This window comes from Chiloscyllium plagiosum, unplaced genomic scaffold, assembly GCF_037043375.1.
Source record: "Chiloscyllium plagiosum isolate Xiang-an unplaced genomic scaffold, Cpla_swu_hap1 HiC_scaffold_3, whole genome shotgun sequence".
Taxonomy (NCBI): domain Eukaryota; kingdom Metazoa; phylum Chordata; class Chondrichthyes; order Orectolobiformes; family Hemiscylliidae; genus Chiloscyllium; species Chiloscyllium plagiosum.
Window position 1 is genome coordinate 72,651,119 of NW_028270141.1, and position 26,479 is coordinate 72,677,597.

Here is a 26,479-nt window from a genome sequence, read left to right on the forward strand (position 1 = left end):
CCTATCCCTCCATAACTCTATATAATTCTCCAATCCTATACCTTCAAGGCCTCTGTGTTCCTTCACCTCTGGTTGTTTGCATATCTCAAAAGGCTTTTGCCCTACCATTTGCAGCCATACACAAAGCAGGTTATGCCACAAGGTCTGGAAATTCATCTCTTAGTATCTATGCATGTCCATCTCTCACTGCACTTTGTCCCCTTCTTAACCCACACTTTTTGACCCGGCTTTCAGCCTGCTTACAATCTATATCTTTGTTATTTAAACACAAGTTTTTCTTCAACATTGTCTTGTGCTAAATGATCATGTAGGACTGAAAAGTGAAATACCTGTTTATAATCTATAATGATATTTCCTGTTACAATTATTAGCAAACTTTACCCTCATGAATTAGCCTGCATTGACTCAATCAGTGTTTTCTGACTCTTAAATTTAGTCTTTGGCCCTAATTCAATACATGTAGAATTCGTTCAATTCAAATTTATATTTTTTTGTAGTTTTAGTGTTTCATTGAGAGTAATGGAGCACTGGTTAGTGAAACTTATGAACCTCTTTTTAAAAAAAATTGATTCAGGCACCTGAAATCAGTTCTTACTGCCTTGAGTCAGATATTTTTTCTATCAGTCACATCAGTTATACATTATGCCATCAGTGAATTAAAAACAAAATGCCCCATTTCTACTTTTTGATTATTTGTGTTTGGAAAAAGACCCTTGATTAGATTTAGTATATTCTTATTTGTTTTCCCTGCTGCATATTATGTTTTCATAAATTTCTTTTCAAGAAAGTTCTGAAGTAGCACAAGGTGCAACAGGCCTGAAGAACCCTGGGGGTTAAATAGCACAATTCAGTACTAGTAATAAACACTTCTGTGGTTTGACACAAAATTTCTTAGCTGTATTTAGCAGAATGGTTTGCCTGCCTATTTTAAGGGATTCAATATCTATGTTAAAATAGCAGACAAAAGAATTTTATGCAAATATACTAATGAGTTTGAGATTATAAATGGGCCCTGGGGCACCAGCAGTCAAACAAAACTTGCTTCATCCTCTGTTAACATTCATTCTCATGATGAAGCAAATCTAGTAGTTTGGACAAATCTAACAAAGACCTAGTATTTGTCATTCAGATATTTTTTTCAAAATCTGCAGCTGTTGCTTTGTGTTCTGTATCATTGGGAGGAATGTACTCTCTGAACTAATTATTCTATGTTGCGTACCAACCTGTGACAAGATGAGAACGCTATTTGACTCCTCAATGCTGCTCTGCCATTCAACAAGAATTGTTTCTGTTTCAAATTCCATCTTTCCATCTACCTCTGTTAACCTCTGATTCCTTTGCCTAAAAGGGATCTGTGCACCTCTGCCTTAATAAAAGAGTCAATGGACCGCCTTCTGATGCAGAGTGCGCCAAAGTTGTACAACTGTCAGAAAAATGTCTCCTCATCTGTATTGAAATAGCAACTATTGATTTTAAAACAGTGCCCCCTAGTTCTGGACTCACCAGTACCATCTTTTTCATGTACACAGTATCAAGACCATTACATGGTTGAAACTTTACTCTTCTGCACTCCAGTAAACAAACAAACTCAGCCTGTCCACTCTATTGTCATAAGGCAAGCTGCTCATTCTAGTTTCAATCTAATAAACCTCCTCCACCTTCAGTGCATTTACATCCTTTCTTAAATTAGAATCCAAATTTGCACAGTGTTGGAGATATGGTCTCGCCAATGCCCTGTGTAACTGTAGAATACCATTCTTTTATGTTCAATTCCACTCATAATAAAGGATAGCATCCCATTAGGGATCTTAATTACATACTGTGCATTCATTCCAATTTCTTGTGACTCATACATGGGAACAGCTAAAGCATGCTGTGCCTTTGAAATCTGCTGTCGTTCTTCATTTAAGTAATACTTTTTTTTGTTCTTCCTGCTGTAGTGAATAATCTCACAATTTCTCACATTTTACTTCATCTGCCAGATTTTTGCATATTCTCTCAACCTACCTATAGCCATCTGTAAAATCCTAATGTCATCTTCAACTATCTTTCTGTTTTCTGTGAACTTAGCTACTATTCCTTCACCCCCCTCATCTAAACCTTTGATGTAAATTGTAAAAAGGTCCAGCACACTGCTGCATGTCAGCACTCATTACATCTTGCCATTATTCTTTTATCAATATGAACTTCCGCAAAGAATGGATGGAAACTAGACAGGTTGAAAGTGTAAAATCCATAAATGGGCCCTAGATGGATTGTAGAATCAAAGTTTGCAGAGCAAAACGTTTTCCTTCTGATCATTCTATTTATTCTAAATGCATCTGACTGTTGGCTGAGAACAGGCTATTGAATTAATCTTACATTACATAGCAAAACCTTTATTAAATATATTAAATGTCTTAACCTTTGCACACATATCGAAGTGACTTTTGTTTTGTAAGCCTTAAATTTATAATTAAAACTACCCATATACAGTAGTTCTTTAATACTAGAATCAACTCTGCCAGCAGTATTACACATCGTAAGATGTTTCAGGGTCAGGCAATGAATTTCAGATGGGGAGACATTTGGAGTAGTTGTACTTGGACAATTTATTAAGCCACAATCGTTATACTCCACATTTACTTTGATCTTGATTTTCTGTTTGTTAGTGTCTACTCAGGAACACAAAACCTTCAGCAATTGGACATATTATCATTAACACTTTCCGAGATAACCATTTGCTGGAATTATCAACCTTCCTTAATCAACCGTACTTAATTATAGCTCCAATTCATTGACCTATACATTTCCAAACACAGTCATTGATCACAGTGTGTAATCTAATTTGAATATCTGTCCTTACTCACTATTTGCTATTCATGTTACATCTTCAATTATGGTTACTATTCAAGCTACAAAGGGCATATTTGCAGTTGGACAAAGCTGAATTCTAGTGGTGAGGTGAAAGTGATGGTCATTGACATCATGGTCACATTTGACCAATTGTAACATCTAGGGGCCCTAGCAAAACTGGAATCAATTGGAATCAGAAGGAAAACCTTCCAGTGGTTATAGTCATCCTTGGCATATAGGATTGGTGGCGATCAGCCATCTCAGCTACAGGACATCTCTGCAGGAGTTCTTCATGGTAGGGGTCTAAGAAAAACCATCTTCAGTTGCTTCAACAATCACCCTACCTCCATTGTAGGAGCAGAAGTGGAGGTGTTTGCTGATGATTACATAATGTTCAGCACCATTTGCGATTATTCGGATACTGAAGCGGTCATGTTCAAATGCAACAAGATATGGACTATATCCAGCTTGGGCTGAAAAGTGGCAAATAACATTGTGCCTGTCAGGCAATGACTACCTCTCGTAAGAGACAATCTATCCGCTGCCCCTTGTCATTCACTGATGTTACTACATCTGAAACCACCACTATAACATCCTGGGGATTGCTGTTCAGCAAAAACTAATTGGACTAGCTATAAATAAAATGGTTACAAGAGCAAGCCAGAGGTTAAGAATCCTACAGCAAGAAACTCTCATTCTGACTCTCCAAAGCCTGTCAACTATCTACAAGGCACAAGCCAGGATTGTATGGAATACTCCTTATTTGTCTGGATGAGTTCAAATCCAACAACACTCAAGAAGCTTGGTGCCATCCAGGACAAAGCAGCCCACTTGATTGGCACTACATCCAAGCATCAATTCCTTCCAACACAAATATTCATTAGCATCAGTGTGTGCTATCTACAAATGCACTACAGAAATTCACCAAAGATCCTGAGACAATACTTCCCAAACCCAAGACACTACTGTCCAGAAGGCCAAAAGCAGTAGGTACATGGGAACACCACCATGTGAAAGATCCCCGCCAAGCCACTCACCATGACTTGAAAATATATCACTCCTTCTTCCATCTCATTCAGTCAAAATCCTGGAATTCCCTTCCTATTTCATTATGGTCTACCTGGACCTGTAGCAGTTCAAGAAGGCCACCCAAGAGCTACCATCTAGAAAGACAAGGCAACCGATCCATGAGAACACCACCACCTGCAAGTTCCCTTCCAAGCCGCTCACCGTTTTGACTTTGAAATATTCCTATTCCGATTCAACTATTCCTTCCATGTTGTTAGGTTAAAATCCTGGAATTCCCTTCCCTTTGGCACTGTAGTCTGACTATAGCAAGTGGACTACAGGAGTTCACCACCATCTTCTCAAGGACAACTAGGGATTGACCAGTCAATGACGCCCACATTCCATGAGTGAATGAAATACTTTCAAACTAGATGATTAGAATTAATACTCCATCTAACCGGGGAAACATGAAAAATGCACATCAAGAGGGAATCATTGCACAAAGCTCAGAGGTTCACATTTCCTATATATTTTCATGTCTCTGATTTGTATGTTATGAATCTTTCATCTGTATTGCCAAGAAATGTTTGAAACTATACCAGCTCTTTTTGATTTCCAACTTGCCAGAGATTTTGAGCAGAGGATGGAATGTATAAATTAAAGTAGCAATTAAGTTGTGCTCTCTCAGCCTGGTACAATTATACTGCAATCCTTAAACACTTTGTCTACTTTTGGTCTTCATTTCAGTGCAATTGCTGGAAAAGTTGGTTTGTCACAGAAGTTAGTATTAAGTGCTGTTCCACCATCTACAAGGCTCAAGTCAGGAATGTCATTGAATACTTGTCTGAATGAGTGCAACACTAATAATGCTCAGGAAGCTTGACATCATCTGGGACAAAGCAGCCTACTTTATTAGCGCCACATTCACAAGCATTCATTCCATCCACCACTGACACTCAGTAGCAGCAGTACGTACTATTTACAAGATGCAATGCAGAAACTCCCCAAAGTCCTTCAGACAGCACCTTTCAAACCCATGACCACTTCCATCTAGAAGGACAAGGGCAGCAGATACATGGAAACACCATCACCTGCAAGTTCCCCTTCAACCAATCGACATCCTGACTTGGAAATATATCGCCATTCCTTCACTGTCACTGTGTGAACATCCTGGAGTTCCCTCCGTTATGGCAATGTGGGTCTACCAACAGTACATGGTCTATAATGGTTCAAGAAGGCATTCACTGCCAACTTCTCAAGGACAACTAGGTTTGGGCATTAAATGCTGGACAGTCCAAATCCCACAAGAGAATTAAAAATTTGTCTTTATTGAGTACAGCATCTGAAGTTTCCACATATGACAATTTCAGGTCTCCCTGACTTGATGCAGTAAAGAAAATTATTCACTGAGGAACAAATTTCATTTGACTTGGGTAGTCTTGTATGCACTCACTGCATTTTTAATTAATAACTGCAGCCAAAGTCAATTTTTTGATTTAAAGTAATTAATTCATTTTTTAAAAACAAAGTGTGATATAACTAATGCTGAAAGATATCTGACCAATATGGTTATATATTCCCAATTGGAAAAATTGACATTTTTAAGAAAGAAATGTTATTAACTTTTTATATAGTCTGTGTATTCATGAAACAACAGAAGAACAATGTATGCTGCAAATGATGAATACCCTTAATAAAGAAAGTCTTGCAGAAGCTAGACATCTCAAAGCACTTTCAGCCTATAATGAGCAAATAAAATAAGTGCACAATATTTGCTTTGTTTTATCCCTCTTCATGGCTGAGGGTGGGATGGGATTTAGATTCATTTGTGGTGCTTCCACAGCTATAACTATTGTGGATATATATTCAGGAGTGGAAGATGGGTTAAAAACTGAAGGGCTTTTTGCTGCTGATATATTTTTCATTCAGCTGCTGTTATGTTGCATGCAGTATTTAATTTCTGCTCAATTTCTAGTTGGTCAAATGTTGAATTGCATCGGTAACAGCGTCTTATTTGGGGGATGTGAACTTGTGCAGAAATGATACTTGCATTAAAACATTTCTCGTTCCTGTTGCTGAAGAGCACAGCAGTTGACACGTAAGATCTGTGCTTAGAAGTTTATGATTGCTGAGGATAAGGATGGACTGGTTAAACAGTATCATTTTGGATGTTCAGAAGGAAAGAATGATTTATTATTAAAAAATGGGTAGAGAAATAAAAGATATAACTACTTCTGTGGTTTTTTTTCTTAGCCGTCGTTGTTACAGGAAATCCTTGGGAGATTGAAATTAGGAGCAGAAGTAGGCTATTCAGCCCCTGGAGCCTGCTTCACCATTCGATATGATCGCGATTGATCATCCAACTCAGGAGCTTGTTCCTGCTGTCTTCCCATACCCTTTGATCCATAATAACGAGATCTAACTCCTCCTGGAAAGCATTCAATATTTTAGCCTAACTGCTTTCTATGGCAGAGACTTTCACAGGCTTACCATGCTCTAGGTAAAGAAATTATTCTTCTCTAACCTCAATGGACTGCACTCCTTCATAGCTGGAACATCCTTCCTCAAATAGTCAGACCAGAATTGCTGACAGTATTCCAGGTTTGGCCTCACTAAAGCCCTGTACATTCATAGCAAGAAATCCCTACTCAAATCCTCTCGTTACAAAAATCGAACAAATTTACTGCCTCCTGCACCTACATTGCTTATTTTCAGTAACTGGAGAACAAGGTCACCAAGTCTCATTGCAACTTCCCCTTTCCCAATCTATTGCCATTCAGATAATAATCTGCTTTCCTGTTTTTTGTTTTTCATATTTATCCACATTATACTTCATTGGCCACGTGTTTGCACACTCAGTCAACTTATCCAAATCACACTGAAGCACCTCTACAAGCTCCTCATGGTTTATTCTCCCACCCTGCTTTGTGCCACCTGAAAACTTGGAGTTATTGCATTTCGTTCCCTCATGTAAATCATTAATATATCTTGTGAATAGCTGGGGACCAAGCAGTGATCTCTGAAGTACCCCACTTGTCAATGGTTGCTACTCACATAATGACTATTTTACTCCTACTCTTTGTTTCCTTTCTGTGAACCAGTTCTGTATCTATTTCGGTAGACTGGGTGGATACAAAGGCATCCAGACAGTTATGTTTAGACATAATATACAATATTGTTCTGAAGGAGCTGATGCTCTTAGCATATTGGCATCACATTGTTAGAATGCCATGAATTTTTCCAGCAACTTAAAGCAATGTTGGTCATTAAATTTTAGTATGGCCAGTGTCTTCAAAAAAAACTCTTCATGAGCAGCAACTGCTTACAATTCTTTCAAACTGCAGCTGAAGCTGTGAGCAAATTGGCGCCAAAAACAGCAAAGCTGCAAATAGAATAAAAGCTGGAAATGCTCAGAATCTGAGAGGAATGAAGTTGATTGTTAGCTCAAAACTCTTTCAACAGAACAGGATGTTTACTTAAATGCCTGCCATTACCCAGCTATACATTCTTTGTTATAGAATTGTTAAGTTTCCTTTCATATAGCACCAATTATTTTCTGTACTATTACAAAATGTTGTAAGTTCAGAAACTCCAGTGTGCTTAGGTTTTCTGATATAAAGAAAATTTGGCATTTTTCCATCATTTCATGATTCTACTGCCTTCTGGAATGTTTCTGTCAGCTCAGCAAGGACATTAAATATTTTAAGTCTAAATTTGGAAGACTCTTAATTAACAAAAGAGTCAGAGATTTTTGGGGAGATGGGAAAGTTGTTGAGGCCAAAGTCAGATTAGCCATGATCCTTCTGAGTGATGGAACAGGCTCAAAGGGCTAAATGACATCATCCTGCTCCTAATTTGTATGAATATAGCATTTCCACATCAGGTCATTGATATGAGTTCTCAAAATTACTGCAGAGAAACTGGGAGATGAGCTCGTCTTACCCTCCCAAGCCAAGATGAGCTACAGCAGGAGCGGAAATCAGCTAGTAACATGACTTATGTCAAATAACAAATTGTTGGAAGCTCAGCAGGTCTGGCAGCATCTGTGGAGCAAATCGCAGTTAGCATTTTGGATCCAATTCTTCAGAACTGGTTATGTCTTTTGTTCAGCTCATATTGCTGGCTGCCTTCCATGGTAGACAAGCAGGAGGCTGGAAGAAAACAACCAGTCATGTAGCCTCAGGAGGTCAGCTGAGGAGTGGCAGATGGAATTTAATTTAGATAAATGTAAAGTATTGCATTTTGGAAAGGCAAATCAGGGCCTTACCTGTAAAGTACTGGGGTGTGTTGCTGAATAAAGAGACCTTGCAGTGCAGTTCAGAATTCCTTGAAAGTGGAGTTAAAGGTAGATATGATAATGAAGAAGGCGTTTGGTATGCTTTCCTTTATTTGTCAGAGCATTGAGTATAGGAGTTGGAAGGTCATGTTGCAGCTGTGTAGGTCATTGGTTAGACCACTTATGGAATATTGTGTGCAATTCTGATCTCCCTCCTATCGGAAGGATGGTGTGAGACTTGAAAGGATTTAGAAAAGATTTACAAAGATGTTGCTATCGTTGCAGGGTTTGAGGCTACAGAGGGAGGCTGGATAGGCTGGGGCTGTTTTCCCTAGAGTGTTGGAGGCTGAGAGGTTTAAAAATTCATGAGAGGCATGGATAGGATAAATAGACAAGGTCTTTTTCCCTGTGGTGGGGGAGTCTAGAACTAGAGGACATAGATTAGATTACTTAGTGTGGAAACAGGCCCTTCGGCCCAACAAGTCCGCACCGACCCTACATTCACCCCTTCACCTAACACTATGGGCAATTTAGCATGGCCAATTCACCTGACCTGCACATTTTTGGACTGTGGGAGGAAACCAGCCACCCGGAGGAAACCAACGCAGACACTGGGAGAATGTGCAAACTCCACACAGACAGTTGCCTGAGGTGGGAATTGAACCCAGGTCTCTGGCGCTGTGAGGCAACAGTGCTAGCCACCGTGCCGCCCTGTGAATTTAGGGTAAAAGGGGAAAGATATGAAAGGGACCAAAGGAGCAACCTTTTCATGCAGTGGATAGTGCGTGTATGGAATGAGCTGCCAGAGAAGTGGTGGAGGCTGGTACAATTGCAACATTTAAAAGGCATCTGGATGGGTATATGAATAGGAAAAGTTTAGAGGGATATGGGCCAAGTACTGGCAAATGGGCCTAGAGTAAGTTAGGATATCTGGTCGGCATAGATGGGACCAAAGTGTCTGTTTCCATGCTGTACATCTCTGTGACTCGAAGTCAACGTTTTGGGTATAACCCTTCTTCAGGAGTGAAGAATTATACTTGAAACGTTGACTTCTCCACCCCTAATGCTGCCTGGCTTGCTGTCTTCTTCCAGCCTTCTGCTTTCTACTTTGGATTCTGCCATCTGCAGTTTTTTTTAAAGCTCTACCTGCTTTTCATGAGCGAGCATGTATGAAAATAACAGTTGGGAATCATTGACAGGTTCACCCTCAGTTGTCAATCTCCAGAATCCCCAATACACTTCTGACAGAGTGAGAGGATTCCAGCTGGGAGCTGTCCATATTCTTTTCTCTCTCACTCCCTCCGTCCCTATGCTCTCTCCCCATGCCACGACTCAGGAACTGTACATTCCATTGTTGCCCAGTCTCGGAGCTTGAACTCAGCAAGGAAGTAAACGAGAACAAATTTTCTTTGCTGCTCAGACACTGCATGGATAGGTTTACCAGCTGACTAATCAAAGTTACCCTCCTATGTCTGGAATTGTTTCATTATCAGATGAAATAGCTACCTCATATTTTCCAATGATTTGCCGTGAAGATTGCACTTTGCATGTTTCGACCTGAAGAACAGATCATTATTTTTTAGATCTCTATTAACCTCCTTGTATGCAATGTTGCTTTCAATCCTACATTTTTTTGAGAGGCTGCATCTTCTGGTCCATTTCATTAAAACACATCTCAACATGCTACTTAATCGTGTGCTCGTGCCTCTACTCTTGTGCCAGAGTTCTAGCCCTCAATTGTAGTGTTCACTCTTAAATGCAGCAAAAACTGTTATCAAAAGTCAGCTCATTCATTTGGTGAATGATGCAATTAACTGATAGAGCTGTGTGCATGATAAAGGTGATTGAATATATTGACACCTCTCACCCTGTGACAGGAGTAGCAGGACTTGGTTGTGGATGAAAGGAATTATTCAAGATCGTACAGATCAATTGATTTCTAACTAGAAAACAGTGTCAATGTCCAGGTGCACGAGGAAAGTGGAAACAATCAAAATATAATGAGCCTATAATTATAATTTAATATGTACTGCAGAATAATTACACATTTTTGGTAACTATAGATTATCACTCAATAAACTTGAAGTGATTAGATTACAGTTAACGATCCTTCACCTTTTTCACTTTTTTCCTGCCTGCCATCTGTTGGCAATAAAATAAAATTACTAAAGCTATTTCTACTTGCATCTTAAGGTTCAATAAAATTATCGGAGTTATTGCAAGACCACATTTGTTACAAAACTATACAGAGTTTTAGTTTTTATCTGTTTAAGCTTTACCTTGTAGTCTTTCATTACATTTGGCCTAGTCTGTTAAACTCCTGTTCATATGTACATACATACACTCCTGCACAAAAGTGAAAAATAAATCAGTTGCATCAACTATGTCTGTAAATGCCTTTGCACCTTTTAAGTAGCCTTTAAATGTATTAATGTAACTAGGTCAAAAATGAAAATCTGCAAACAACTATTTTGGTGATTGCTTTGTTTAACTCTCTTCAATATACTGTCAGTCTGGTTTGTGTCCTACTGCGAGGAATAGAAACAACTATAGCAGAGCTTTTAATGAGTTTACGTTTCTGTAAAGCCTGATATATCCTCAAGACACCCAGATAATTCTTTTTCAATGATAACCATTACTACGTGAGCAAATGTGGCAGCCATGTTTGCATAGCCAGGTCCCACAGACATTAAATATGGCAAATAGCAATTAACATAATCGTCGATTGTTGTGTCTTGACTCTTCTGACAGTGATGATGGTTTAGTGAAAACAATGAAGTAAGCACAGATGTATTTTCCCTTCCCTGTGCTTCTCTTTTAGCTGGCAAATGGGAAGCTCATGTCTGTTCTCTGAACCTGCACACAAAACACACATTGCTTTGAGATTCAGTTAGTCTGCAAGAAAATGGAATTTTTTTAGCCATGAACCTGGGGAAGGCATTTGCAGTGTTGCAAAGACGTGAGATGCCCCTGTGAATTGCCTCTACTGTCATTTTCTTTTGCCTGATGTGATGATTTTTGTCTCTTCTTTGGCCTGTGGAACGGATTCTACTTTCCAACAGCAGCAGACAATTTAGGAGGAGGACCAAGTTGTCCTTTGAGTCTGTCATGCATCAATATCATTGTTGATTTTGTTGTGGTCTCAATTACACTTATCTGACTGCACCCATAACAATTGCTTCCCATCTCCATTAAAAATATAATTCAGCCTTGAATAAATTAAATGAATCACCCTTCCCTGTTTTCTGGGCAAGAGAATTCCAAACCCCCTTCCCAATTTTCTGGGCAAGAGAATTCCAAACTGTCAATCCTCTGAAGTATTTCTCCTCATTGCTGTCTGAAAAGTGAGATCTCTTGCCCTTAAATTGTCCCTTAGTTCTGGTTTCTCCTGCAAACATAAACCACCTCTCAGAAACCACCCCCAACCCCAACCCTGCTATGTCCCCTCTGCTGGCAGCATCTGTGAAGAGTTGACCTTTCGAAGAGAAGTCATATTGAGCTTATTATGTTCGCCTTCCTGGTCACTTGCCATTCTAGCAAGTAAACATTTTGGGATTCTTGCTGAAGGGCACTCAGATCCCTCTATACGACCGAGTTCTGCAATCTCTCTCCTCTTAAATAGTGTGTGTGTTTTTTTTATTATGCTTGCCACGTGGACCACATTGAACTCCCATTTTCCAAATTTTTGCCCACTCACTGAACCTATCTGTATCCCTTTTCAGACTCTCTACTCCATTCTTACAGCTTACTCTGTCAGCTATCTTTGTATTATCGAGAAATTTAACTATTATACTTTCAACCCCTACATCCAGGTTGTTAATATTGATTGGAAATGATTCAGTCCACTCCACTGATCTCAATGGGACTCCATTAGTTCAAGCTTGCTAGCCCAAAAAGACTGACTCATCAACTCCTAGCTTTGTATTAACTAACCACTTATTTATCCGAGTTAAAATAATTGAGTTCTTGCGTCATGATCATTGACATCCTATCAAGTGCCTTTTTGAAACCAAGAACACCGATTAGATGAGGAATGTTTTTCACTCAAAGGATAGTGAATAAATGAAATGCTTTGCTGCAGGAGATTTGGAGGCCAGGTTATTGAATATATTCAAGGAAGAGATTGATAGAATATTAAAGACATCCAGGCAAATAGAAAGAAAGCAAATGTTGGAATAAAGGATTGGTCATGATCATATTAAATAGTGGAGCATTTTCTAAGAGCTGAATAGCCTACTGCTGTGTCTCATTTCTACCACGTTTTTATGGTCCTCTTTGTTCATCTTGCTTCTTTATTCCTCACAAAAGATCTGATAGATTAATTCAGCAGAATTTTCCTTTCATGGTCACATTCATGAGTTTCTAAATGATGTTGCTTAAAAATGGATTCTAAAAGTTTTCTTTGTGATAGTTGGTACACTAACTCTAGTTTCCCATCTCCCTAGTTCCCCAGTCATCATGGAATCTTGCAGAATATAAAGAATCATGGAAGTCTATAATTGATGTTGTTGCTGACTTTACAGACACTTTACGATCTGAAGATGCATGCCATCTGGTCCTGGGGATTTGTCAGACTAGTAGTTTTCCCAGCACTCGCTTTCTTTAAAGTCTCATTCACACTGTGTGGCACAATGTCACCATGTTATACCTTACTGTCACCAATAAGGTATTCTCCATGTAAAAATGAGACTTCATTCCCACAATGACAATGTGGTGGTCACTCCTAATATTGTCACGGATGGGTGGATCTACAGTGTCCAGACTTTTCAAAATAAAATCAAGTATGTATTCTCCTCTTTTTACTTGCCTCACCATCTGCCACAGACCTAGTCTAGCAACTATGACATTTTCGGACTTGACTAGCTTGGTCAGTTGAGTCAGTCTTGATGATAAGCATTTAAGTCCCCAATGAGAGTACATTTGTACCCTCTTCCTCCATGTGGTGTTCAAGATAGGGTGGGGATAATGTGCTCACCAGCAGTAGGTTTCCTTGCCCGCATTTGACCTGATGTCAATGTTGAAGACTCTTTGAGTAATTCCATCCTAACTGTGCCAGCACCTCTGCTAGGTCTGGCTTGCCAGTGGGACAGGACATATCTAGGGATGGTGATGGTGTTGTCTGGGACATGGCTTGTAAGGTTTGATTCATGAGTATGACTGCATCAGGCTTAATGAATTTCTGAGGCACTTTTCCCAATTTTCTGACGAGCCCCCAGATGTTAATAAGGAGGACTTTGTCACGTCAACAGGGCTGAGCTTTTCATTGTCATTTCTAATGTCTAGATCAATTCCAGGTAACCTGTCTGGTTTCTTTCTTCTGAGACTGTTTAGCAAATTTTACTATCAGATAGCTTCCTATGTCTTCTCACGGAACAGCTAAGAGTCAACTGCATTGCTGGAATTGCATATAGGCCACCAGCTAAGGCTGACAGACTTTCTTTTCTGATTGACATTAGTGATTCCTGTGATCCTTTTATTAAGGCATAACATAATTTGAGCAGGCCCAGGTGAGTTTAAACTGGGGACATAGCACTTGAAAGAGATTTTCTTTTCTTTTCTAAAAGTTAAACAAAGACAAAGTCAAGGTCCAGCAAGGACAGCAGGAGAAGGTTAATTTGCTTTAGAGTTTGGAGAGGACCAAAAATATGCCATTTAACTTGATGTATATTAAGCAAATGTTCACAATTTTCTTCCAGTGCGCATGGATCTAGAAATGCCTAGGGGAAATTGCCCATCATCTGATTAATGTAATTCAGTAGGATTATGTATAAATATGGATGAAACCATTTTAATGTAGATTCTTTTTTTCTCTCAATGCAGTTAATGACTGGCTTGACGAGCTTGGAAATCTTCAGCTATTATTTATAGCATTAACCTTAAATCATTTGTTGCTTTCTTTTAATAAGTAAAGCCTGTGTATTTTACTTTAAATGATAGTTTGGAGCCAAATCTTGTTCCCTCAGAGAGGAGGATTCTGTGGGAGCAATTTGGTGTGGTGGTTCCCATGACATTCTAAGATATACTGAAGTGCCCTTTGCCTTCGTAGTTCTGATGGAAAATATTTTGGAAAAAAATAATAGAGTTATTATTGGAATAAAATAAACACCTGACTAATGAAATAATGATTTTATTAAATCAGTGAATAGTTGATGTTATTTTAGCCATAAATAGCAGCAGTCACTCATTCGTGGAAGAAGGGAACTGCAAAACTTCGATTGACACAATTGAGACATTATGTTTTTGCCTCTATGATTAATAAATGAAAAAGCAGTAAAGTTTACGTAAGACGCAGTCAACTCCACTCACCTTGTGTACCTCAAAATGGAGCTCCATTGCATCGAGTCTGTTCACATCCAAGATTTGTTTGTTTCTCTTACCTCTGAATACATTGTATTATTTGCATAGTTAGTACAAGGATCAGCATTGGATCTCATGGACCCATTCCTAATCTAAATAGCAACCTGTGCTTGGTACAGATTAATTAGAATGTGGGGAGGAAATGTCTGTTCTGGTTAAGCCGAAAGAAGAGAAATTAGATGAAGAGATATCATTTGCCAAAGAAGGATGGTACTTGGGCACAGTAAATAATCTATTAACATCATATTTTATACAATCAGTTTATCAGCATAGTTCCAGGAATAGGAAACAATTCATGCACCAGCTCTGATGAAACATTGGCAGGTCATTTGGTGGTTGAGCAGCTACTGTTCAGGATTATATTTCAACTCCAGTAATTTTGAAAAATGCTAATTTCAGAACTCGAACAGGCAAAGTAAGAATGTGCAGGCGTAGGCGAGGGAGTTGATTTGTTAGTAAGGGCAAGAATTTCTGCTTTGTAATAGTCTAATTCCCAGTTTATAGTTAATTTTTTTTTAAAAAAAGATGTTAAGTGAATTCCAGTAGGGAAAATTACTTAAAATTACAGGTTTTTTAAATTGGATATGGTCTTACAATCAGAATTTAGATATCTCTAATGTAATAATCTCCAGATTGTTCCCACTGTCCTGTGCAGATAAGTCCAGAACTAGTAAGGGAAGAAAAATAAATGTATGGCTGGAAAGATGGGTTAGGAGAAAGGGCTTTAGATTCTTGGAATACTGGGCTGCCCGTGGGGAAAATGGCTCCTGTACTGGTCAGACAGTTTGACTAGTCCAGAACTGAGCATCTTGCTGGAGGTCTTGCAAATGCTATTGCAGGGAGTTTAAAGCTAAAACAGGGGTGTAGGAACCAGGTGAGAATGTTTGAAAGTAACACAAGGATATACAAAATACTGCCAGAGGCAGAAAGCACTAGAATAGTAAATGTTGAGTTAATGGTCAGAGTCAGAGTAAGTGAGAAAGTAATGCAGTCTAAACAGAGTTTCTGCTGCATGTATGCAAATACATCAGGTATAGCCAATATGATTGGAGAGTTAGAGGCGCAGCTTTGTGGAATTATGATGCTGTAGCCTTTACAGAGAAAAGGCAGTTATGGGTGTTAAAATTCCTTTTACAAGATATTCAGACAAAATAGGAAAGGAAAACATAGGAGGAGAGGTGGCAGTTTTGGTTCAGAGCAGCATTGAGCTACTGAAGAACAGTGCATGTCCCAGAGTGTTCAAAATCAGAAACAATTTGAATAGAACCAAGGAACAAGGATACAATTACTTTGCTTGGTGTAGTATATGGACCGCCAACTACTGGGAATAATATAGAGCAATAAACTTGGAAAGGAATTACAGCGAGGTGTTAAAGGTAAAGGGGCCATTAGTCCGAAGAGGACTGTCTGGCTCTTGTTGCAACAATGTGCCTCAAGCAAGGGATGAGGTTGAGGAAAGGTGGAACCTTTATGATAACCTCAGCTGGCGTAGGAATTGAGTTCCATGTAGTTGGTATCGCTCTGCATCACTGAGGATGAAAAGTCATCAGAGGTACAGGGAGTGTGGATTTGTGGTTACCATGAGATCAGTCATAATGTTATTAAAAGGTGAAGTAGATTTAGATTTAAGGGAATGTATGACCTGCTTCTGTTCCTAATTCATACGTTTGCATATCCCTGATTCAGGGCCTGTCTTGATTTTAAAATTCTCAGCCATGTTTTCAAATCCCTGTTTGGCCTTGCTCTCTCTCTCACTCTCTGCAAATTCCTTCAATGCCACAACCTCAAGATATTTGTGCTTCTCTAATTCTGCCCTTCTCTTCACTCCTAGTTCGATTTATTTTTATCACTGACTAGGTCGGCATTTATTACCCATCACTAAATATGTAAGGGGCTGTTGAGCATCAGATGCATTGCTGTGGGTCTGGAGTCACATGTAGGACAGACCAGGTGAGAATGGTAGGTTTCCTTCTCTACAGGATGGGTATTTCCAACAATTGATAGTTGGCAACAGTTTCATGGATGCCATTAGACTCTAATTCAAGACTTTTTAAAGTTGAATTCAAAAGCCACCATCTGCCATGGAGAGGTTTGAACCTGGATCCCCAGAACATTGCCTATGTCTCTGGATTAATGGTCTAGTGATAATTCCACAAGGCCATCACTGTTCCTGCAAGCGTTGGTGGCCAAGCTTTCAGTTGTCTAGGCCCCACGCTCTGGAATTTCATTCCTTCTCCTCTCTGCCTGTATGCCTTGTTTTCTTCCTTTAAAGTCATTTGTTAAAACCTATCTCTTTGACTAAGCACTTAGTCATATAGCATATTATCTCCTTATGCAGCTCAGTGTCAGATTTCAATTTTTAAATCTCCCATTGAATACCTTAGGAATGATTCACTTTGTGAAAGGCAAAATAAATCCAGGTTGTTGCTCAGTAACTAGAATGATGTTGATGCAGACGATACTCTTGGGCGGTGTTGAATGTTTTGAGTTTTGTGTGGCTGGATGTTGCACTGATGACTTGTGACTTTTGCAACTAGCTATTCCTTGTGTCTTGTATCTAATCATGAAACATTGAAGGGCCAGAAAGTGAGCCATTCATCACTGAGTCACCAGTCTCTGTCCAGCTTTGTGTGCATACAGTCAGACCATAGTAAAATGACAGAAGGACCACGACTTTTTATAGTCAGTTGGAGATTTTGGATTGCCATTAGTATTTTAACATGTACAAAGGAAATGTTAATCTATTTGCCTCACAGGCAACTGCCAAATGTTGTGTAATTAAATAAACGTTAGCAAGTATATAATTTAATTTTGAACATAACAGGATATTTCAAATTCAATGGAGATTTTTAAAAATGGAATGACATGTTCTAGAGAAAGGAATACCATGCAAAATATTTTCTGTTTCATTGGTATTTTATGTTTGTTCATTACATAAAGGCAGATTAGAAAATGATATTTATGTTTCTTGAATTCTAGTACCTGGCCCTATACCGAGTGATTCATTAAAAGGAACACCATTTGAGGACAAAATCTTTCTGCAGTGGAAAGAGCCTGTGGAAGCAAATGGTGTCATCACACAATATGAGGTAATAGATTTGATTACTCAAGACTTTTGCACCCTTTGCTCACATTTACATTTTGTAATGTGCATATCCAAAACTGACCAAATCTCAGCTTCCAAACTTTGCAGACAAATTCCTTACATATTCTGTCCATACGCCTCAGAGTAGTTGTCCATCAGAGCAGCTGGAATCTACAGAAGGGTGGTTTGTGGTACCATACGTGTTTTGGAATACAAGTGTAATTAGAGAGCTGCAGCTCCATGACTTACTGCTAGCCTTAGGACCTTCTGGCTTATGATAGTGCGACAGCAGCCTAAAGCCTCAAGGCAATAAGATCATTGAGAGAAACTGGAATGGAGGATTTCACTTACCAACTGAGGCCCTTCTTGCCTTGCCACCTGACTTCTTTAGTACCACTGTGTTGAAGTCTAAGTGTAAGCTGCTTTGGGAAAATATCAAAAACTGTGACATTTATGTCTCAAAGAAAAAAGACTGGATCAGCAGTGTGTGGGAGACCTAATTCCACTGTCTTACATTCCTGGCTCTCCATGTTCTGCACCCATTGTATCTGGAATTCAAGTTCAGATGTGAGGCTATCAGATGTTACAGTATGGCATAATGTGAATCTATTGTAAATGGTTTATCTCCAGTGTGTCCACAGTACCTGAAATTGTCCTTCGATACTGCAGCTGTGACCATTTGGATATGAATTGATCATTATAATTTTCAGCAAATAATGAATCTGAATTGTTTTGATTAATTCTCCTGGATTTACTGGTTGTGCACGTTTTTTAAAAACATGATTTTTTTTGTAACAATAACCATTTCAGAATAAACATTAGTTTGGCTATGACTGTGCCAGGAGAGCTCAAAATAAATTGTTTAAATAGTAATGGAGATGTACAGCATGGACAAGACCTTTCAGTCCACTCATCCATGATGACCAGATATCTCAACATAAACTAGTCCCACTTGCCATACTTGGTCCATATCCCTCTAAACCCTTCCTATTCATATACCCATCCAGATGCCTTTTAAATGTTGTAATTGTACCAGCCTCCACCACTTCCTGTGGCAGCTCATTCCATACATGCACCACCCACTGCGTGAAAAAGTTGCCCCTTAGGTCCCTTTTATATCTTTCCTCTCTCTCCCTAAAGCTGTGCCCTCTAGTTCTGGACTCCCCCCACCCTATGGAAAAGACCTCGTCTATTTATCCTTTCCATACTCCTCATGATTTTACATACTCTATAAGGTCACCCCTCAGCCTCCGATGTTCCAGGGAATACGATCTCAGCCTATTCAACCTATCCCTGTAGCTCAAACCCTCCAACCCTGGCAACACCCTTGTAAATTTTTTCTGAACCCTTTCAAGTTTCACAACATCCTTCCTAAAGAAGGGAGACCTGAATTGCAAACAATATTACAAAAATAGCTTAGCCAATGTCCTGTGCAGCTGCAGCATGACCTCCCAACTCCTGTACTCAATATTCTGACCAATAAAGGAAAGCATACCAAATGCCGCCTTCACTATCCTATCTACCTGCACCTCCACTTTTAAGGAGCTATGAACCTGCACGCCAAGGTCACTTTGTTCAGCAACACTCCCCATGACCTTACCATAAAGTGTATTTGCTCCTGCCCTGATTTTCCTTTCCAAAATGCAGCACCTCACATTTCTCTAAATTAAACTCCATCTGCCAATCCTTGACGCATTGACCCATCTGATCAAGATCCCATTGTAGTCTGAGGTAACCTTCTTCACTGACCAATGCATCTCCAATTTTGATGTCATCTGCAAACTTACTAATTATCCCTACTATGTTCACATCCAAAACATTTATATAAATTATGAAATATTAGATGAAAGCAGGAAAACATTCAATTTGGAAAAAAAAATCTTTCCTTGATGGGATGTCACTGGCTAGGCCAACATTTATTGCCTTTTCCTAATTGCCTTGAGAAGATGTGATGAACTAACGCTAAAGACCAGCTTGTGCTGCAGGTGCTGTTACAGTACGTGCCTAGGAATTTGGTCTAGTAACTGTGAAAGATTGACTGTATAGTCCCATTTAAATTGCACAATTCCCAAGTTCTTGTTTGCTCAGTCACCCATTACTTAGAATACAGGAAATTTTATCATGCCATAAACAAAATGTTTACTTTATTTGTGCTATCATTTTTATTTTGTCTCTTTAAGTTTTGAGAATGATTCCACTTTCTGTGCCATTATAAAAGTTCTCTGCTAACATATCATATTATTTTCTCTGTCTCGGAGTTTTTGTTACAGTTCAATGCGTCATCTTAATTTGCCTGATTAACCACGCCCAGAATATTTCAAAATTAACGTTTTTGTGAAATATTGGTACTCTTGATCCCCAATGCAGCATTGTTTAGCTGCTTGTTTTATATAGAGAAACTGAATGGAATCTGTATCCTAATAAATTTGATATATAGCGAGGTATCCTATATGCAAAGGAGGAAAACAGCTTGTATTCTCAATGTGTGCCGGGGCAAGGCAGGCAATGATCAGCCCCAAAAATTTGCATTAACCATACAGTGCTGTTGATCTCCCACCTGGTCTAGCCCTCTTTGGGATAATTTTTGTCTTCAGTGATAGACAGAGTGGGTTACTCCTTGTTGCACCGTCTTTGTCAGTTTTATTCCAACCTTTTCAATGGAATCACAAGCATGTGAATGATCTCTCACCTCAGCAGTGAAGATCAAAGTTTAACCCCATAGGATTTTTAATCTGTTCACAATTAGAGGGTCTGTATTTTCTTTATTTCATTTTTCTCAAACTTGGTCTCTATGCTGCTTCCTCCAATGAAAGGGTGAGGGCAAGACTTAGAAGAAAATGTATACTTGAAAATGTGAGGGAGAATTAGTTCAAACAATTCATTTACAACATTTCTGAATGCTTCCACTTAAAGTCATATAACCTAAGATTTTTATAACAAGGCTATATTTCTATTCCAGATTTGTTCTTCCAAAATACAACAATTGGCATGCACTTTTTCTGTATTAAATTTCATCTGCCTTAGAATTCTAAGGCCTCCTAACATCTGGTACTATTCTGCTCATGGTTGCCTACTTTCCTCAGTTTTGTCTCTGATGAAAATGTCAAAATTATGCCCTTTGTGCCCATGTTTATGTGGTTATTATGTCTCAAAAGGAGCAGAAGTCCTATTACCAACTCCAGGAATTCTGAAAATCACTGCAATACTGCTTTCTTTGTGTCTAAATCAGGTTCCTTTCCATGTTGCTGCTGTCCTTTTAACCTTTACAAATTTTAATTTGCTAACGACTTTATTGTACCTCACTTTGTGTATATGGACTTTGAGAACTCAGTTCACAATGCCAATCATGTTAACAGCATGAATCCATTTTACTGCTTCAACAAATAACTTAACCTTTTCACAAATTAGATCAATTTAAAAATGTTAAAGATTGGTAAGAGCATATTGCAATTTCTTATTTTAGATTTAGCAGGGAGGAAAACTACCTGGTTTTATTTTTTGGTTTCTTCATGTTTGGCAGATCAGTTACAGCAGCATCAAGTCTTTTGACCCAGCTGTTCAAGTGGCTGGACCTGTTCGGACAGTGCCAAAAATGTGGAACAGTACACACCATGTTTTCTCACATTTGAATCCTGGAACTACCTACCAGTTCTTAATTAAAGCTAGTACAGTGAAGGGATTTGGTCCAGCTACTATTGTCAATATCACCACAAATATATCTGGTAAGGACACCATTTATTAATGAAAACTGAAACAAAAGTAACAGTGCTTGCTATAAGTTGATTTGAGTAGAACATTTTGCATATGATTAATTGTAGTGTCTAGAAATAAAGTCCAAGCTAAGCATGCGCACAATATTTACATTACATATTTAGGCTACTTTATCATCTTGAGAATGTTTTCAATCTAAAAAAATGTCATATCTGGAATAAAATTAGTTATATTAACTGCTGAAGAACTTAGTTTAAATCAACAATATTTTTGTAATTTGATACTTTCTATCATTACATTGTGTGATAAAATGATACCTGTAGAGATCAATAACTTTTAAAAACGTACTTGAATTTTGTGATTTACTAAAAAGATCATATATCACATTTTAAGGTTTTTACTGTAACAAGCTAAAAGCAACGTTGGCTAAATGCTATTTCAAGTGGCAACGTATTATTTGAACTACCGACAAAGTTCATACTTAACCTTTGAGATGACCATTATATTCCACCACTGTTATACTTTAATCTGTCCCTTAAACCAGAATTTCATCCATCAGGAACAAGTTTAAATATATGGTCAGCTTTAGATTGCATGTTCCATTTCGTTCTCCAGCCAGATAATTTTCACTTCCCAAAATGACTTTCTCCCTCAAGCCAATTTTTACGCCCTCCTCTAAATCCTTAAAACTTGTTCAGCTTCATCTGATATGAACCCCAACCAGCACAAATATTGTTGGTATTGTCGTTACTCTCTCTCTCTCCCTGTCCTCTTTGTAATATGAATCACTTGGGCCTTGTATCCAGTCATAAATACTGATTAACTGTCTTCCACACTGACCCCATAAAACTCCATTCTATTTTGAAATTAAGTGGATTGTTTAGTACTATCTTCATTGCAAGATCCAAGTTTAACAATCAGACAACGGCTTTTGCCCGAAACGTCGATTTTGTCTGTCCTCGGATGCTGCCTGAATTGCTGTGCTCTTCCAGCACCACTGATCCAGAACCCAGTCTTAATGTTGAGCAGGATTCAGCACAGGTCATGTGACCTTCTCCCTTCCTCCATCTTACCCTAAAGTAAAAAGGCAGCTCCAAAACACATTAATCGTGAAAAGTTTTGCATTTTTAACGCATCTCAAAGATTATTCAATTCATTCCTTAAAATAGGGCATTTTACTGTATCTATTGTTTTGCTTTTACGATTAAAATATATCACATCTAGATTTATCTTAAGCATTAGATTGCTGTTAATGCATTGTTTTGTCGAGTTATTTCACATTCCGAACATGCAAGATTAAAACTGCTACATTAGAATTTAAAATTATGTCACAAACAAAGTTTGTCATTTTCAAACAATTCGGAAACATTAGTGAAGACCAAATTAACTCATCTGTTTAAGTATGAGGTTGAGGCATGCTACATTTGTAAAAGGAAATTGCACAATGCCCTTTGTGAAGCTGATGTGTTGATCAAAAGAAACCAAAGTTCTTGATTGCACTGTCAACTGCCAAATTACAAATTTCAAACTATAAAAGCAATCCTTTTGAATAAAACATTGATACTTTCAATTAATTCAAGGTGGGTTACAGCCCTTCAAAGACACAATTACTGTGTGCTTATCTTTAAAAGATGCCTGGGGCAAAAGAAACATTTAACAGTTGTAAAATTATTTCCTATTCATCTGCTTCCATTTCTTTTATATAATTTGAAACAGGGTAGAACAGAAATGTTACTTTTCTGTGACTCATTTTATGAGCTGCATTCTGACATGTCAAAACAATTAGTATCTTTTGTTCATTAAATTTGATTACCTCTAAATGGTAAGACAAAGAATACTTTAAAAAGTAGGAAGATTTATGGATGGCAGTTTACATTGGATTCTTTGAAAATGCATCATTATGTGAACACTTAAATGAATTGTACACATTTTCTTACAATAATTTGAGATGAAACAATTTTTACCCTGTCTCTACAAAATCGATTAAATACCAACTTAATATTTTACTTTAATCTGTTGTAAAGTAAAATGATGTACCAATGGCATGTCATGATTCCGGAATGTGACAAGTTCCTGCTGTCTGTTGTGTTTGGGTTATGCACCGAATAAAGGCACATTTTCCCACTGGGAAGAGCACTGCAGATATTTTCTCAAGCAGCTTTTATGTTCCTACACAGCTGTTTAATGATAGACTGTAAGGGTGATTTTTTTTGCCTCCATTCCCTAGAGAAAATGAATGCTTGCAATATTAAAAACTAGATTTCATTTTTTTTTCATCTACAAGGACTTTGAATAGAACCGTTGAAATTTGCAATAGGGTTAGATTTGTTTTATTTGTCCTATATTTTTAATTTCTTTTGATTAAATCTTAACAGCTCCTATTTTACCTGACTATGAAGATGCAATTCTCAATGAAACAGCAACCACAATAACTGTCATGCTGAGACCTGCACAGGCTAAAGGTGCTCCAATCAGGTAAATTTATTAGCAGCAAACTGTTTCTTCTTAAGATTCCCAGGCTGCTGTCTGCTAATGTTCTTCATTTTCAAGTGATATTTTCAGTTGACATTGCTGTCAGGAGGTTTGTTTACTCTGTTTAACATAGTGCCCAAAATTAGCCTGTAGTTAATGAGACTATTATCTTCAGGGATCTTATAAATTGCGAGGCCTTTACTGTTTCACATAGAGTCATACATCACGATAATAGAGCCTTTGGTCCAATCCGTCCATGCCGACCATAATCCCAAGCTAAACTCTTCCCACCCGCCTGTGTTTGGCTCATAACTCTCAAAACTGTCTGCTGTACTTGAGTAACTTTTCTTTCAGAATACTGTTATTTTTATTCTTCTGATCATATTGAAGTAATAAATTTGCAGATGTTTCTTAAAATTAATTAAAATCTAACTTAGGTCTGCAAAAACTTGAATCAGCAATCATACAAATTATAGAGGTGCTAGAGAGACCAGAATATTAGTGAGGAAAGAATTTTGATGAATTAAATCCATGTGACCTCACCTCATGTAAGTACACTACTAAAATGTCATGTAGTATGTATTAAGTTTCCCCTGCGCTGTCATGATGTTTACTCTTATATTCTATGTAATGCTAATTTTTAGTGTAACAGCTTTTCATCAGACCAAAGAACTGATAAGAAATAATTTGTTGACTTCAGTTTCTTTCATGCAGCTATTAATATGGTCTGAATACTCCACTTTGTAGATGCAGTTCTTGATTTTTAACTGCCTGCTTATTAAATGTCATGTTGCCAGTGTTGATTCAACTGCAATTTTCTTTTAAAAAAAGCTTTATTATCTGTAGTGCAAAATTCATCTTGCAGTCAGAAACCATACTTTTTGATTTTGACTGACAATCATCTAAACCCTTATTCATAGTGACAGGACAGTTCTCCCCCACCGCACCATATTCTCCAGGGGTAATGTTAGTGTTTTTCCAGGATTGATTAGTAAACCTTCCAGAGGGTCATTTATATCTCATGGAAGTCACATTTAGGGGAAAGTGGCAGTCAAGTTGTTTATAAACTTAAGCCTTCACTACAGAATTATGCAGGTGAATTATCTTCTACTAAATTGATAGGAGGAGTGGACTTGTATGTTTTATGGACAGTTGCTCCTCTATCATGTCATTTGAGGGGAGTTTTATATTACCTGCCATTGGCTTAGAATGGGTTCAGTGTTTTTAGTCACTTGTTCCTTCAGTTTATTTGACTGAATATTTTGAAATTGTTTTGCTTTGAAAACATGGTCAGAGGCTCATGAAAAAGGGACTAGAAGAATGATTTAACTGTGTTTCCTTGCTGGAACAGGCAATAGACCATCTGCTTCAGTAATTTGCGATGGTTCATCATTTAGAACCATATAGCAGTGAGATGGTCTATTTTAGTGGACTGGACAGATTTCAGTCCATCTGTGCCCATGTTACGCTATGTCACTTATATTTTAGATCTGGATAGCTCCAAGCAAAGATAGATGCAATGTCAAGGTCATAAGATGTATATGTGTCTCAGTGCATTCTGTCTCCAGTTAGATGACAACTGTAGATAAGCAGTAATTATCCTGCACGATGTGCCAGTGAATCTTACGGAGGAATTTTTGAACAGAATTTTCATGTTCAACCTGCATGAGAAAAGGTATTAACAGTAGAAGTACAAAAAAATTGCCGTTGGTATATACTTGGAAGGAAATTAAAAATTAAATGTATGCAGAAGACCCAGACTAATGTCATAAATATTTGACTGTAATTGTGTTGTATATAAGATGGGACATTACTTGCACCCACTGGTGTGGTTTGGGAGGGGTGTGTAATTTAGGGAAGGTATCCAGCCTATTTCTACCAACTCTCTACCATAATAGATCCAAAAATGAAATCATAACTCAAAATTGAAATAAATAATTCAAGATTAAATAAGCTTGATTGTAAGTTTGGTTGACTCCAGTATTACACTGCCCACACCATAAAATGGTTGGCATAGGCAGCCTTTTGTTTTTAGTGCGTTTAAAATGACAGCATGGCAGGGGAGAGTGCCATCATTGAAGAGCGTTGTTTACTAATCGAGCACACACACTTCCTACCCATCCATAATATGAAACCCAGTTCCTCCCAAAGGTACCAAACTCCACCCGAAGCCCTTGCATCTGGAATCTATTGGTCTTCCTGCATGAGCCTGCCTTCAGTCAACACAATGGAGTTCTGTGCTGGCAGGACCGCTGGCGATGCCATTCAGTCCGATTGTCTGGCAGCTCCTGGGGAATAAGACCTCCTCTCAGTCAGGGATGAAAGCCCCACAAGGAGCACATTGAACCCACTTGTCGTGCTTTATGTCTGTGAGGTGGATTTCTCGTTCGCCAGTCAGAGTGGTGAACCATCTGTCCATTTGCCACCAGAAACATTTCCAGCCCACGGTTTAATTTTGTGCATTCATTTTCAAAATGATTAACCATTTCTCACTCAGAAAATGCAAAATAATTACCATATACACAGATGGTATTTTCCACAGATTATACACATTATTTTCCCCATTCAGCAATTAGCAGAAGTCTGAATTTCTTTTAAAACATCTCAGTCCCTGTAGGGGCTGTCACAGACTGAACCTAGTGGTTGAAATCAGTTTTCAACAAATGATTTCACTGTTTTGTTAAAACAAAACACATTGCACCGAAATAACATTTTTCTGGTCATTCTCTGTTTCT

At 38.3% G+C, this 26,479-nt stretch overlaps 1 protein-coding gene across 10 annotated transcripts in view; it reads left to right on the forward strand.

Annotated features, from left to right (window-relative positions):
- Positions 1–26,479, forward strand: part of ptprk (protein tyrosine phosphatase receptor type K) — a 586,179-nt gene that overhangs the window by 403,968 nt on the left and 155,732 nt on the right. For all 10 annotated transcript variants that reach the window (XM_043683662.2, XM_043683679.2, XM_043683684.2 and 7 more), the window contains 3 exons: positions 17,456–17,565; positions 21,082–21,283; positions 23,648–23,747. In XM_043683662.2, coding sequence (XP_043539597.1) covers positions 17,456–17,565; positions 21,082–21,283; positions 23,648–23,747 — 412 coding nt within the window. The remainder of the gene's footprint in view (positions 1–17,455; positions 17,566–21,081; positions 21,284–23,647; positions 23,748–26,479) is intronic.